Genomic DNA, 13047 nt, shown 5'->3' with positions numbered 1-13047 from the left:
CCTGATAGAAGAGGGGATCCTAGGATATCAAGTGTTTCCTGTCTGGGAGTACTCAAGGGTCTGTTAGGAATAGTTTTCTGAGCCAAGTAAACTAAACCCTTCTTGGCCCAAATAGAGATGTTAGGTACACCATGGAACCTTCCTCCCTTATCTTTTCTATTTCCCTTGACAGAGAACATATGAGGAAATGCATAACATAGTGGACCTCTCCAGGCATCTACCCGCATTCTTAAAATCCTAAGGATCTAGAGAGAATAATTTTTGGCATCTTCTGTTTGCCCTGGTGGCAAATAGATCTAGAGAGGATCTTCCCCGTAGGAAAGAGTCCTGGTATAATATTTCTTCGTTTAGCGACCAATTTCCTTGACTCCAATTGTGACTGCTTAGAAAACCAGTGTCTATATTTCAGGTGAACAGCGAAATGGATAGAGTTGTTTTTTTCAACTATCTCCATGAGCTGATGGGCAATCGTTATCGGAGTTAAAGACCTAGTTCCTTCCTGTCTGTTGATGTAAGCCACTGCCGTTGCACTGTCTGAGAAGACTTTTACGTGTGTTTTACCTATAACTAGATGGGACTGAGACAGCGTAAGTTGAGTTTCTCTCAACTCTCTTGCCTTTTGAGATTCCTCTACCAGAGTGGGAGGGGGTCCCATCTTCCCAGGAGAAGGAAAGGTTCCGAGTTGGCCCACCACCCCCAAAAGACTCACATGTGTGGTCACCACCAGAGGGATTCTTTTTATCCACTGAACCCACCATTGATAGACTGAGGGGATCTAACCACCACCCCAAGAAGAACTTACATGAGGAGGGAGGGAAATGGGAAGAGGGAGCCACATCTCAGTCAGTATCTCAAACTGAAATGCTCTGGACTTCAATCTCAGACCATGTGAGTCCATCTTACTCCCGGAATACAGGAGATCATTAGTCCCAGGACTGACATGGCGCCCCTCAAAGAGATGCTCCTAGCTCTGAACAAAAAAAAAAAAAATCTAGCTTTTGTATTATGAGCTGTCTCTTTGAAAGTTCTAGGAAGCTTGTCTGACACCTTGAGTCTAACCGTATCCCTAGAAAAGTAAGCTGGTAATCAGGACTAAAAGAAGACTTCCCTCATTTTACTTACCCACCCTAACTTGGTCAGTATCCCTGTCACTACCTCCTTCTGACTCCTGAGAGCTTCTTCTGATTGACCTATGAGGAGAAAGTTGTCCAGATAAGGCACAATAATTATATCTCTCTATTATATGTGCCAACATTTCTGCCAACAACTTGGCAAAAATAGTTATGGCCTGGGCTACTCCAAAAAAAAGAGCTTGGCACTGAAGATGTAAGACTGAATGATTGGTCTGTACTGCTATCCTGAGGAATCTCAGTAAGTAGGGGTGAATAGGGACATAATAATATGCATCTTTGATATCTATGGACGCCATCACACAGTCCTCGACTAAGTGATGAATTGCCAACTGTATGGACTCCATTCTGAACTTTTTGTAGGTGAGATGTCTGTCTAGCTCCTTTAGATTTATTATGGTACGATATGTAGCGTTGGGAGGGGTTTTACTCCACCTTTTATTAGTAAGGGTTCCCGTCTTTATCATCGCTCATTACAGCACCCATGCGATGAGACCGCCATCCCAGGACAGGAAACCTGAGGAGATAAAAATGTTAACACCCCAGTTTCAGGTTTCCTGTCCTCCGAATAGGTTTTCCTGGGGAGCTTCTGCTCCCATTGGTGATATGTATCTAAATTTTTTATTCACACCTGGGGCTGAGGAATGGAAACTGAAAGGCATTTGCCTTCCTTTCCTGGTATGGTATAAGTCGTTGTAAAATGCAGCCTATTTACCTAGTTTGCTTCCGTGTTTGCTGCCTCCTGTCTGTGCTTGTCTGCTGCGGCTGGGTCGGGCAGCATGCTTGTCCGGCGACTCTTCCCTTCTTGGAAGGAGTGGTAACGCACTGTGGGCAGGTAGGATTCTCCGTGTGGGCTGGACAGTGACTGAGATGCGTCTCAGGCACTTCCGGTGGCGGCTGACGTCACTTCCGGTTTTGCGGTCGTCACTTACGTTGGTGTCTGACATGCGGGTAACAGCTGGGAGGAATCACAGCACTGCTAGGCGCTATATAAATAGGCAGCAGGGAGGCAGCCAGCTCCTTCAGGTCCTCTGCAAAAACTAGTTTTTCAGCCTTTAATTAATGTGAGCTGTAAAACCAGAGACATCACAGTGGTGACTCACCATACAGACACCACAGCCAAGACTAAGGATGCAGGAGCATCCGAAACGTGTAGGCTTTTGAGGACATTACCGCCCGCTTACCCTCACATCAGGACTATTCTTCTGGACTATTTTAATTGAATACTATTAAACTTGGAAACCTGCTTCCATTTTAACTACTTCATACAGCGCTGGAACAACTCCTTTCTCTTCTTCTGTACCTCAACGTGTGCCGACACGAGATTCCGGGCGCTGCTGAGACACACTTCCGTAGTGTCAGGTGAGCTGGAGGATTCCTCCCCCCTCTTCTTCTATTTTGGTGACTCACCATGTCTGATACTGGTGATGTTCATTCAAGAAGCGCTAACCCATCAGAAGTCCCCAGGCCTCCAAGTCCGGTATTTTTCCTGTGGGATAATGGGATCCACTGAACATTTGGTAAGATGCTGTTTACATTATTTTAATGTTTTTTTCTATGCCGTATGATTTATAGACTACTAAAGTGGATAAGAAGTCCAGCTCCAGCAAAGCCAGGACTTGTAGATTCTGTAAAAAGCCTTTATCATCCTCTTACTCTAAACCCCTTTGTCAAGTCTGCCTGGATAGGGTCATTGCTGAGCAGGCGCCTTCTTTAATAGACAGTTTCAAACAAATTGTGAAGGATGAAGTGGCTTCCTCATTGGAAGTTTTCAAGAAGAAAAGTTCCCAGGATAGTGCCTCGGGTGCACCCTCTGCTCCCTTTAGTGCTGATGACTCTGCTTCAGATGAGGGTGAAGTAGCCTCTGGATCAGACTCCTCTAATGAACAGTCTGCTAGTACCTCCTTCCAGGCAGAAGATATTGAACAATTGTTAAAAGCAGTTAGGGCAACAATTGGGTTAGAGGATGTCAGGGAATCTAGATCTGTGTCTGGTTTAATGTTTGAAGAATTAGTTCCTAGACAGAAAAGGTTATTTCCAGTACATCTGAATGTGAAAGCCCTCATTGACAGAGAATGGAAGAATCCTGACAGTTTTTCATTCCTTCCTCCATAAAAAGGAAATATCCCTTTGGTGAAAAGAACTCCACTACTTGGGATAAGGCCCCTATTGTGGACGCTCCAGTAGCTAAAGTGTCGAGAAAAGGGGTCCTCCCCTTTGAAGATTTGGGGAGTTTAGGGGATCCCCTGGAGAGAAAAGCAGATACATACCTTCGGAGTTCCTGGGAATCTGCGTCTGGTAGTCTTAGACCTAGCATTGCTGCTACTTGTGTGGCTAGGTCTATGAAGGTCTGGTTGGGGCAGTTAGAGATACACCTAAAAGATAAGACCCCAAAGGAACAATTTATTGCGTCTCTCCCTTCCTTTGCAAAGGCTTCAGATTTTTTGACAGATGCATCAGCTGATGCAGTAAGATTATCAGCTAGGGCTGCGGTTATGTCTAACTCCACCTGCAGGGCTCTATGGGTTAAAACATGGAAGAGGGGAGATCAGGGATCCAAAGATAGTTTGTGTGGGATTCCTTGTAAGGGAGATCTATTATTTGGCTCCTGTTTGGGTGATATATTAGATAAGGCATTCGATGGAAAGAAGGGGTTCCTCAGGCCCCCCCCCCCAGTTGGAATAAAGGATAAAAATAAAACCAGCCAGGAATGTCAGGCCCCCAGTGGGAGGGAGACTCTTTTTTTTTTTCTTAGGCCTGGGGAAGCATCTCAACCAACCCCTGGGTACTAGATGGTATTCGAGAAGGTTTCAGACTAGAGTTTCTCTCTCCCCCTGGGGAAAGATTTATCCCAACAAAAAAATCCAAGGGATATTTTCAATAGATAGGCCTTACTAGGGGAAGTCCAATCCTTGATTCAGAAGGGGGCGCTAGTCCTGGTTCCCCCGGAAGAGATTGGAAGGGTTTTATTCCCCCTATTTCTAGTAAAGAAACCCAATGGCAAGTTCAGGGTTCTTATCAACCTCAGGTCGCGTCGAGGTGTCCCCTCGGACTGGGAATTTGTCATCTGCCATCATGTCTACCACAGGTAAAGGACTTCGGTATTGATATCTTCATTGATGTGATTTTTGTTACCACCATTGTGCAATATACCTGTGGTGTACCTAGGGAGATCAGATTCTAGATTCCTGTTCACTGGTGAATTATTTCACATTATTTTCAAATGTTTGTTAGAATTATTATATAGGGTCATGGTGGACTTTCCCATCCGAGCCTTTTTTAATTGTATGTTTTTAACTATTCTATGTAATTGAGGGGGAGGTGGTTTCCAATATGGGATAATAAAGATTTGTACTTTTCTAATACTGGAATACTTTTGTGTATTTTTTGGTTCAGACATTTTTTGGGGGGTTTTTGATGATATATTTATGTCTTGATCATTCATTGTATGCTTAGGCCTTATGACCTCCGATATCCCAGCAATAAGATGAGCTCAGCATAACTCAAGGCCACTTCAGGGGGACATTCTGGGCCTTTGGGATGGTTCCCCCCTCTCTTTGGACACCAAATTTAACCTTTCTTCAGAAGTGAGAATCTCTTCTGTGGTGGACAAAGGTAGAGAATCTCCAGTCTGGGATGCCCTTGTCAGTTCACAACCTGGTCAGCCTCACCACAGATGCAATGACATGTCCATGGCAGCGGGCCGTCAGGTTCACTCACCTCCTGACGGCCGCAGCCATGGGTCTGCGAGCGCTAGCCCCAGTCTCCTCAGGAGACGCCAGCGCTCACTTACGCTTACCTTGGCCGGGTCCCGTAGGGTGCACCCTCGTGCCCATTCTTAAAGGGCCAGCGTGCGCACCGGAGTTAAATGTCAAAATTAGCCCATGAGTACCCTGGACTATAAGAAGGACCCAGCCCCTTCCTCTCATGCCTGAGCGTTGTTGTCGTACCCAAAGTTTGTCTAAGCAAATGGTCTCCTAGTGGTTCCCAGTGTTCCTGTAACCTGTATCCCGTGCTATCCTGGTCAAGTGCCGTGCTGTGCTGTATACCACGCCTGTCCTGCTACACCATGCCTGACGTCTGCCTGCTGCCTAGTCCCAGCCGAGCCTGTCTTGCTACTGTCCGAGCTGCCACAGGTACACTATAGACTGTGACCTGCGCCATGTTGGCCAGCTGCCATACCGTGAAGGCGGTACGACCCAGTGGGTCCATATACCCAACGTGACACGCAAGTCCATGGGGTTGGGGGGCTCATTTGGAGGAGGATCTCTGGCAGGGAAGATGGGATCTTTTGACCAGATCTCCCTCCGCAAATCTCAAGGAACTGATGGCCATAAAGAATGGTCTCCTAGCAGCAAGTTCCCTATTGCAGGGAGAGGATGTTAGAATTTATTCTGACAACACAACATCACTGGCTTACATAAATCGCCAGGGAGGTACAAGAGCTCCTCACCTCCAAGCACTAACAGTCAAGTCCTCTGAGCAGAACTCCACCTCAACAGCTTATCTGCAGTTCATCTCAAGGGAAAGGACAATTATGTTGCAGACTTCCTCTGCAGGGTCAGAATCAGGCACGACGAGTGGTTCTTGAACAGGGTTAATTTTCTGCAGATTGTTTCCAGATGGGGGTCTTCCTTTGGAAGATCTCTTTGCCACCAGGGAGAACAAGCAAGTAGGAAAATTTTACTCTCTGAACCCTCTAGATCAGGGGTCAGGAACCTTTTTGGCTAAGAGAGCCGTAAACGCCACATATTTTGAAATATAATTCCGCGAGAGCCGTACAATATGTTTAAAGGGCCATTGACAGATCAATCGCTCCAATGTTCACTTAGTACAGCAAGGAATGCTCCTCCCTGCTGTATAAAGCCACAACTGGACTGAAACAATGGTAATTAGCAGTAAAAAAATTAAATAAATAACTTACATTGTGAGCTTGCGATGCATGACATCAGTCCAGCAGTCTGGCTTCTTCTTTTTCCTGCGCATGACTGGAAGCTGGCATTCTTCCCACCTGATGTTGAGAGAATGCCAGCTTTGAGGCATTCGCAGAAGAAAGAAGCTGGAATGTTGGACATGTCACACAACGCATTGTCAGTTATGTCAATTATCTATTTTATTATTTTACAGCGAATTATTGTTTAGGTCCAGCGGTGGCTTAGTGCAGCAGAGAGGAACACTCCTTTGTGTACTAAGTGACCGCTGGAGCAATTGTATCTGTCAGTGGCCCTTTTAAAAGTGTTGGTCTTACAGAAAATGAACAAAAAAGAGAGGCTCAGACCCATAGGGAACTAAAGCATTTACTACTTAAAGTGGTACATACAAGCAGGCACACCCAGCGTAATAAATAATTGAACTTTATTAAATAGTCTCACTGTACATAAAGTGCACACATTGACTTGTATTTAATTTTAAAGAACAACAAATCTCCGAACTCTTTTTTTTTATAACATAATAACGTTTTAATGCTGTTGCTAACCAACGATGAATAGAATACTTCCTACCGTTAATGTGACTTCTGGTGCTGCATGGATTTGCTGATGGCTTTGTAATCTGGTTCATACGTGGTGAGGTTTAGCTTCATGCAGGCGTTGAGACTTCCATCCGTTAAACGTGAACGTATGTTAGTCTTGATGTGCTTTAGATGTGAGAAAGACTGCTCGCATGCATAGGTAGAGCCAAACATTGTCAGTACAGCAATACCCACACGCTGCAGTGTTTGGTATGTGACAGGAAGTGCATTCCAAGTTTTGACAATCAGCTGGTCTGCATGTTGGAGTTGTTTCATTTCTCTCCACTTGTGTTTGCTTGCCAACTCTGCTTGCTGTCGTGCAAGTTTTTCCAAATCTTCATTAAGTGATTTAAACTTATTCACCCACATGTCTGAAGCCTTCAGGTCAGCAGCTTGTAGCTCAAAATCTCTGATGGAGACACCAGGGATATAACTCAGGTCAGTGCTGTCCAGTGCACACTCATGTGGATGAGTGATGAACTTAAAAAGACGAGTGTGCTCACGAAATTCTCCAAAGCGCGCTTTGAATGATTGCAGGAGATTGGATGTAAAGCCTGCTAGCTGCTGAATATCAAGATGTTGTGCAGGGTCATTTGCTGTGCATGCATCTTTAAACTCTCCCAGTTTTTCAAAGTGTATTAAACGACCTGTTTCAATGTCTGCGATAAACAGTTCCAGCTTATTTTCAAATGCAAACACAGCTTGTTGAAGCGATAAAACTGTATTACCAACGCCTTGCATTTTCACATTGAGCTGGTTCAGATGTTCAGTCATATCTACAAGATAGAAGAACTTCAGGAGCCACTCAGTGTTGGACAACTCAGGATGGTCAACGTTTTTCATTTCAAGAAAAGTTCGTATTTCACTCAGACAAGCTGCGAAACGGCTGAGCACCTTCCCTCTTGACAGCCAGCGCACGTTGCTGTGCAGAAGCAGACCAGGATAATTATTCCCAACTTCATCCAGGAGTGTTTTAAACTGGCGATCATTTAAAGCACGGGCAACAATAAAGTTGACCACCTGAATGACAAGTGACATCACCTCACCAAGCTGCTCACCAAACATCTGAGCACAAAGTGCCTCCTGATGTAGGATGCAGTGAAAACTAAGGATAGGTCTTTTTTCATGTTCACGAAGAAGCGCTACAAATCCTTTGTTTTTTCCTACCATGCATGGAGCACCATCAGTACACACTGAAATAAGTTTATGCATTGGTAGATTTTTTTCTTTAGTGAACTCAGTGAATGACTTGAACAAATCATCCCCTCTTGTTGTCCCTTTCAGAGGCAAAACAGCAAGACTTTCCTCATGTAACGTGTCACCGACAGCATACCTTGCAATGATGCTGAACTGAGATATATGGCTTACGTCAGTTGATTCATCCAAAGCAAGAGAAAAGAACAGAGCTGTATTTATGTCCTTCACTTGGGATGCCTCAATCTGATTTGCCATCATGATGGCACGGTCATGAACTGTTCTTGCTGACAGAGGCATGTCTTTTATCCGTTTGATAATCTTGGCTTTATCCGGAAAATCATCAAAAAGTTCATTGGCAACATCAAGCATAAATGTTTTGGCATACTCCCCATCTGTGAATGGTTTTCCGTTTCTGACAATTGCCAAAGCACCAACAAAGCTAGCCGAATTTAAGTCACCTTGTTGGGTCCAAACTCGAAGTTGCTGCTGACTAGCTTGCACTTTGCACAGCAGCTCTTGACAGGCTTTCTTCCTGCTGTCCCCTGCAGGATATTTCGATGCAAATGAAGCATGGCGTGTGTCAAAGTGGCGCTTTATATTTGACCGCTTCATGGATGCAATTTTATCATTGCATATAAGACAAACTGGTGAACCTGCTCTCTCCACAAAGGCAAATTCGTCTGTCCACTCCTGCTGAAAAGTACGATACTCCTCATCCTTCTTTCTTTTAGCCATCTTCTTCACTAACTAGTTATATTCGTTGTGCTCTGCAGCTCCGACTACCGGGTTGATCCCTGCATCTTACGTCACGCTGCTCCCTCTCTCTCCATAGAGGTAAATGGAATCTGCTGGCAGCGTATGCGCACCAGTGGCAGCACGACGTAAGATGCACGGTTCAACGCGGAAGTAAGAGCTGCGGAGCACAACGAATATAAATGGAGGGGGTTATGAAGCTCATGTCTCCGCGGTTCAGCAAGCGCCGAGGAGGCAGAGCCGGCGGCGCATGCGTGCTAGAGTGAAAGTATATGCAGCGATCCCACACAGATACGTCATCGGGTGGAATCGCTGCATTATGGGAGAAGGTAAAAACAGGGGCTAGCGCCCCAATAACATATAGCACGGGCGCCGTTCCTGAGCGCTTTATTACAGCTCTGGGAGACCTCCAGAGCTGTAAAGAAGCGCTCAGAACAGATTTTTGCCCTGATAGTGGTCCTTTAAATCAGTTTCTTATGCCCACAAGAGATTAATTTAAAGCCCCCAAGAGTGTAATATGGGTGGCAGATGTTTTTTAAGGCCATATTTTTTATTTTTTTTTGGGGGGGGGGGGGCTATATAATGGATTATGTGGGATTATTTTCAGGGGTGAAGTGGGAAGGGGGGGTTGGTGGGACACACTGTATTACACAGCCCCTTTATTGATGCAGCTCACTGCTGCTGACCATGAGGCTGTGTAACAATTTCCATGTTATAATGTTCACATTCAAAGCAGCAGCACAGCCAGGGGTTTCTGGAACGTCCAAGGGAGACACAAGGGAGGAGGCAGATGCCGCTTCACTAGGGGACGCAGGTGCGTGCTTGCAGGCGGCGCGGCTATGCAGGGAGTTATGGGAAATGTAGTCCATGCTCCCTGCCGCTCACCACTGCCGCCAATGCTTATCAGGCCATCAAAGAACTACCAATATCAGCGTGCACCGCGGCCTGATGGAGCGCGGTGCACGGGCTGATGGAGCGCGGTGCATGCATTCTTCCCATAGACAGGTAGGAGCCCTGTCTGCGAGCCAGATACGGCCATCAAAAGAGCCATATCTGGCTCGCGAGCCATAGGTTCCCGACCCCTGCTCTAGATCATCCTCTTGCAGTGAACGCTTTGAGTCAGTCCTGGAGTCTGGAATTGGGATTTGCCTTCCCATCCCTTTGTCTTATTCCCAGGGCTGCAGTGATTCTGATTGTTCCAAGGTGGCCCAGGAGAGCCTGTCTCACTTGGCTCATGTCCATGTCAGTAGCTCCTCCTTGGGTCCTTCCCATCAGGAAAGATCTTCTCTTTCAGGGTCTCCGTTTCCATCCGCATCACAACAAACTTCAATTAACGGCATGGAATTTGAGAGGTTAATTCTCTTTAGAAAAGGTCTTTCGGACAAGGTAGTAGACACACTCTAGTAAGAAAAAAGTGACATCTACTTGAGAGTTTGAAATGCCTTTACTAAGTTTGTAGGTTCACAACAACATTCTCTGACAGATCTTAACATACCAGATCTTAGCATACTCTGTACTAGAATTCCTACAGGCAGGTATAGACTAACGACTTAGACCCAGTACTCTGAAGGTCCAGATCGCAGCATTGAGTTCCTTTTTTTATGTTGGGCTAGCCGAACATCCCTGGGTAAAGAGGTTTATACGAGCATCATCATGTCTGAATCCCACTCTTAGGTCTGTAGTACCATCTTGGGATCTAACTACTGTCCTCTCGGGTCTTTCTCAAAGTCCCTTTGAGCCTATTGAAAATATTTCATTTCTTCAGCCTACTAACCATAAAATTTTCTTTCCTTATTCCCATTACTTCTGCCAGCAGGATTTCTGAGATTCATTTTTTTTAACCTCACCCCTCATACTAAGTTATTGGAGGACAGAGTGATCATTAAACCTCTCCCCTCCTTCCTTCCTGGTAGTGTCAAAGTTCCATACTTCGCAGGATGTCATTCTACTTCCTTCTTTCCTGTCCTTAACTCTTCCTCCACCAGTAGCGTTTAGCGCTCATTCAACCAGGTAAGTGGCCACTTCCTGGGCTGGGAAAGCAGGAGCCTCTTTTTCTCAATTTGTAAGGCAGCAACATGGAGTTCTCCACATACCTTTTTTTTAGACATTATCGTCTGCAGGTTCTTTTTGGAGCAAATGCTTCCTTTGGTAGCAAAGTCCTGCAGGCTGTTGTCTCTCCCTGATGACTACCAGTCTAGTCTTGCATGGGTGCTGTGATGAGCGATGATAAAATAATAATTACTTACCGGTAATTATTTTTATGGAGCTCATGACAGCACCCTATATATTCCCTCCCTTATAAGGTTTTATTTGGCACGAAGAGAGTCAGTTAACTCTCTATCCTTTCCTCTGTGTGGAGGTCTATAGGTCAGGGTCTGGCCTAGGCAGAATAGGGATATAACTTACCAGATTTGGGCCCCTTCATCTCTGCCTCTTGTGGTGTTATCTTTCAAGGTACCTTTTTTTTGTTTCACTCCTCCGGGTACTTCCTTTCTTACAAATCACTGAGGTGTGGAGGGGGTGTGAACCTTTTCATCTCAGGTTTCCTGTCCTGGTATGGGCGGTCTCCTCGCATTGGTGATGTCATGAGCTCCAGAAAAACAATTACCGGTAAGTAATTATTGTTTTCTGCTGCTGAAACTTAGAGTACAATAATTTTGCCTATCAGGACAGAGATTTATTCTAGAAGAGCAAACTGTTTTCCTGAGTCTGACCTTAATTTTGTAGTCTTCTGGAATCTTCTTTTTCGAAAGAGTATGGGGGGGGGGGGGTCTGTGAGTTGGTATTCTTCTTTTATGCTTTCCCAAGCAGTAAAGAAAAAAAAAAAGACGCCCCCTCAGATGCCTGGTATCATTTTTGATTCTTGCATGTAGAATTACACTGTGAACTAGCAGGAGAAACCTTTTCCTTTCATTGAACCTCTGATGTTTATTATTTTTACATTTTCTATTCCCCTCCTTTCTTTGAGACAAAAGGGCCTTTTAGGCTTTGGAAGACTTTTGATTGGAATGACTTTATTTTTGTCAGATGTTTTCTCTGGACCTGCTCTAGACAAGATTCTAAACAGAAACTAAATTTTACATAACTTGGCTTAAGACCCAGTGTCCACATTCCAACACTTGAGCCATAAGGCCTTACCAGCCAAGTTAGATAATGCAGTTGATCTAGCATTCAATCTTAGACCATCCGCAGGGGTGTCAACAATAAAGTTCACTTCTTTAGCTATGGTTGGAAAGATCTGACAACAGAAGTAGCTGCATGAACTGGTTTAAAAAAGATGTTAAAGCCACCAAGTTCTTTTTATTTTTTTATAGATAAACCTCAACTCTTCTGTCCATAGATTCTTTTAGAGACTCTGTCCTCAAAGGGTAGTGTCTTCTTTCTGGAAATCTTAGCTACAGGCGAATCTATTTTAGCTTTTAATGTTTTCATAAACAGGTAATACTCAAGACTTTCTAGGTCTAGGGCCTTCAGACATCTAGTCCCCAAAGGACTTTGGCTCTTAGAACACATCTAGATTCATTGTGGCCCAAACTGCTTTAGGAAATTTCTCTGTGTCTTTAAAAGGTTTACCCAACTGTTAATCATCTGAAGAAGAATTTGAGTCCATAGATATCTCTACCTCTTCACTAACCTCCGACCCACTACTTCTGGAAACGTCAAAGTGGGTTGTTTTCTTGGTTAGGCCTCATGCACATGGCCATGCCCGTAATCATGGCCCGCGATAGCGGTCACTGCCGGCCGACGCGGGACGCATTTTGAGGCCGTGCTCCCATACAAAGTATGGGAGCATAAAACGAAAAGTAGGACATGCTCCATAATTCCCGGCACGGTTCTACGGCACGAACACCTATCCGTAGCCGGGGAAAGGCCGTAATTGCGGACCGTATTACGGTCCGCAATTACAGAGATTTTTACGGTCGTGTGTATGGGGCCTTACTCTGGTATTTTTCTTTTGAAGTACTAGGAAAGTTATTCTTAAATTCCTCTATAGAACTTCTCACTTTGTTAATTCAAGATATCAAAGAGATTGATAAAACCAAAGGAGATTCCTCAGAAAAAATCCTGTCTAAGCACTCCTGACATAACAGTTTAGGGACTCTGGAGAGTATCTGGCTCACAATCCCTGCTCTAGTTTATCCCAAAGGTATTTGATGGGGTTGCGGTCAGGGCTCTGGGCGGGCCAGTTAAGTTCTTCCTCAACAAACTCACCCAACCATGCCTTTATGGAACTTGCTTTGTGCATTGGAGCACAGTCATGTTGGTACAGAAAAGGGCCTTCCCCAAACTGTTCCCACAAAGGTGGAAGCAAACCATTGTCCAAAATGTCTTGGTATGCTGAAGATTTCAGGAGCCTAGGCTAACCCTTTAAAAAAAACAACCCTTATAGCATTATCCCTCCTTCACCACCAAATTTACAGCAGGCACTATGCAGTCAGGCAGGTCACGTTCTGGTAT

General features: G+C 44.9%; 1 protein-coding gene across 1 annotated transcript; it reads right to left on the bottom strand.

The window, feature by feature from the left end:
• Positions 1-6633: 6633 nt before the first annotated feature.
• LOC142660897 (protein FAM200C-like) lies at positions 6634-8571 on the bottom strand. The gene has a single exon (XM_075838365.1). The coding sequence runs from the start codon at positions 8569-8571 to the stop codon at positions 6634-6636; it is 1938 nt and encodes a 645-aa protein (XP_075694480.1).
• Between the last annotated feature and the right edge of the window lie 4476 nt (positions 8572-13047).

This window comes from Rhinoderma darwinii, chromosome 1 (genome assembly GCF_050947455.1).
Source record: "Rhinoderma darwinii isolate aRhiDar2 chromosome 1, aRhiDar2.hap1, whole genome shotgun sequence".
Lineage (NCBI taxonomy): Eukaryota > Metazoa > Chordata > Amphibia > Anura > Rhinodermatidae > Rhinoderma > Rhinoderma darwinii.
The sequence above is the reverse complement of the archived record's forward strand: the minus strand, read 5'-3'. Positions and strand labels throughout refer to the sequence as shown.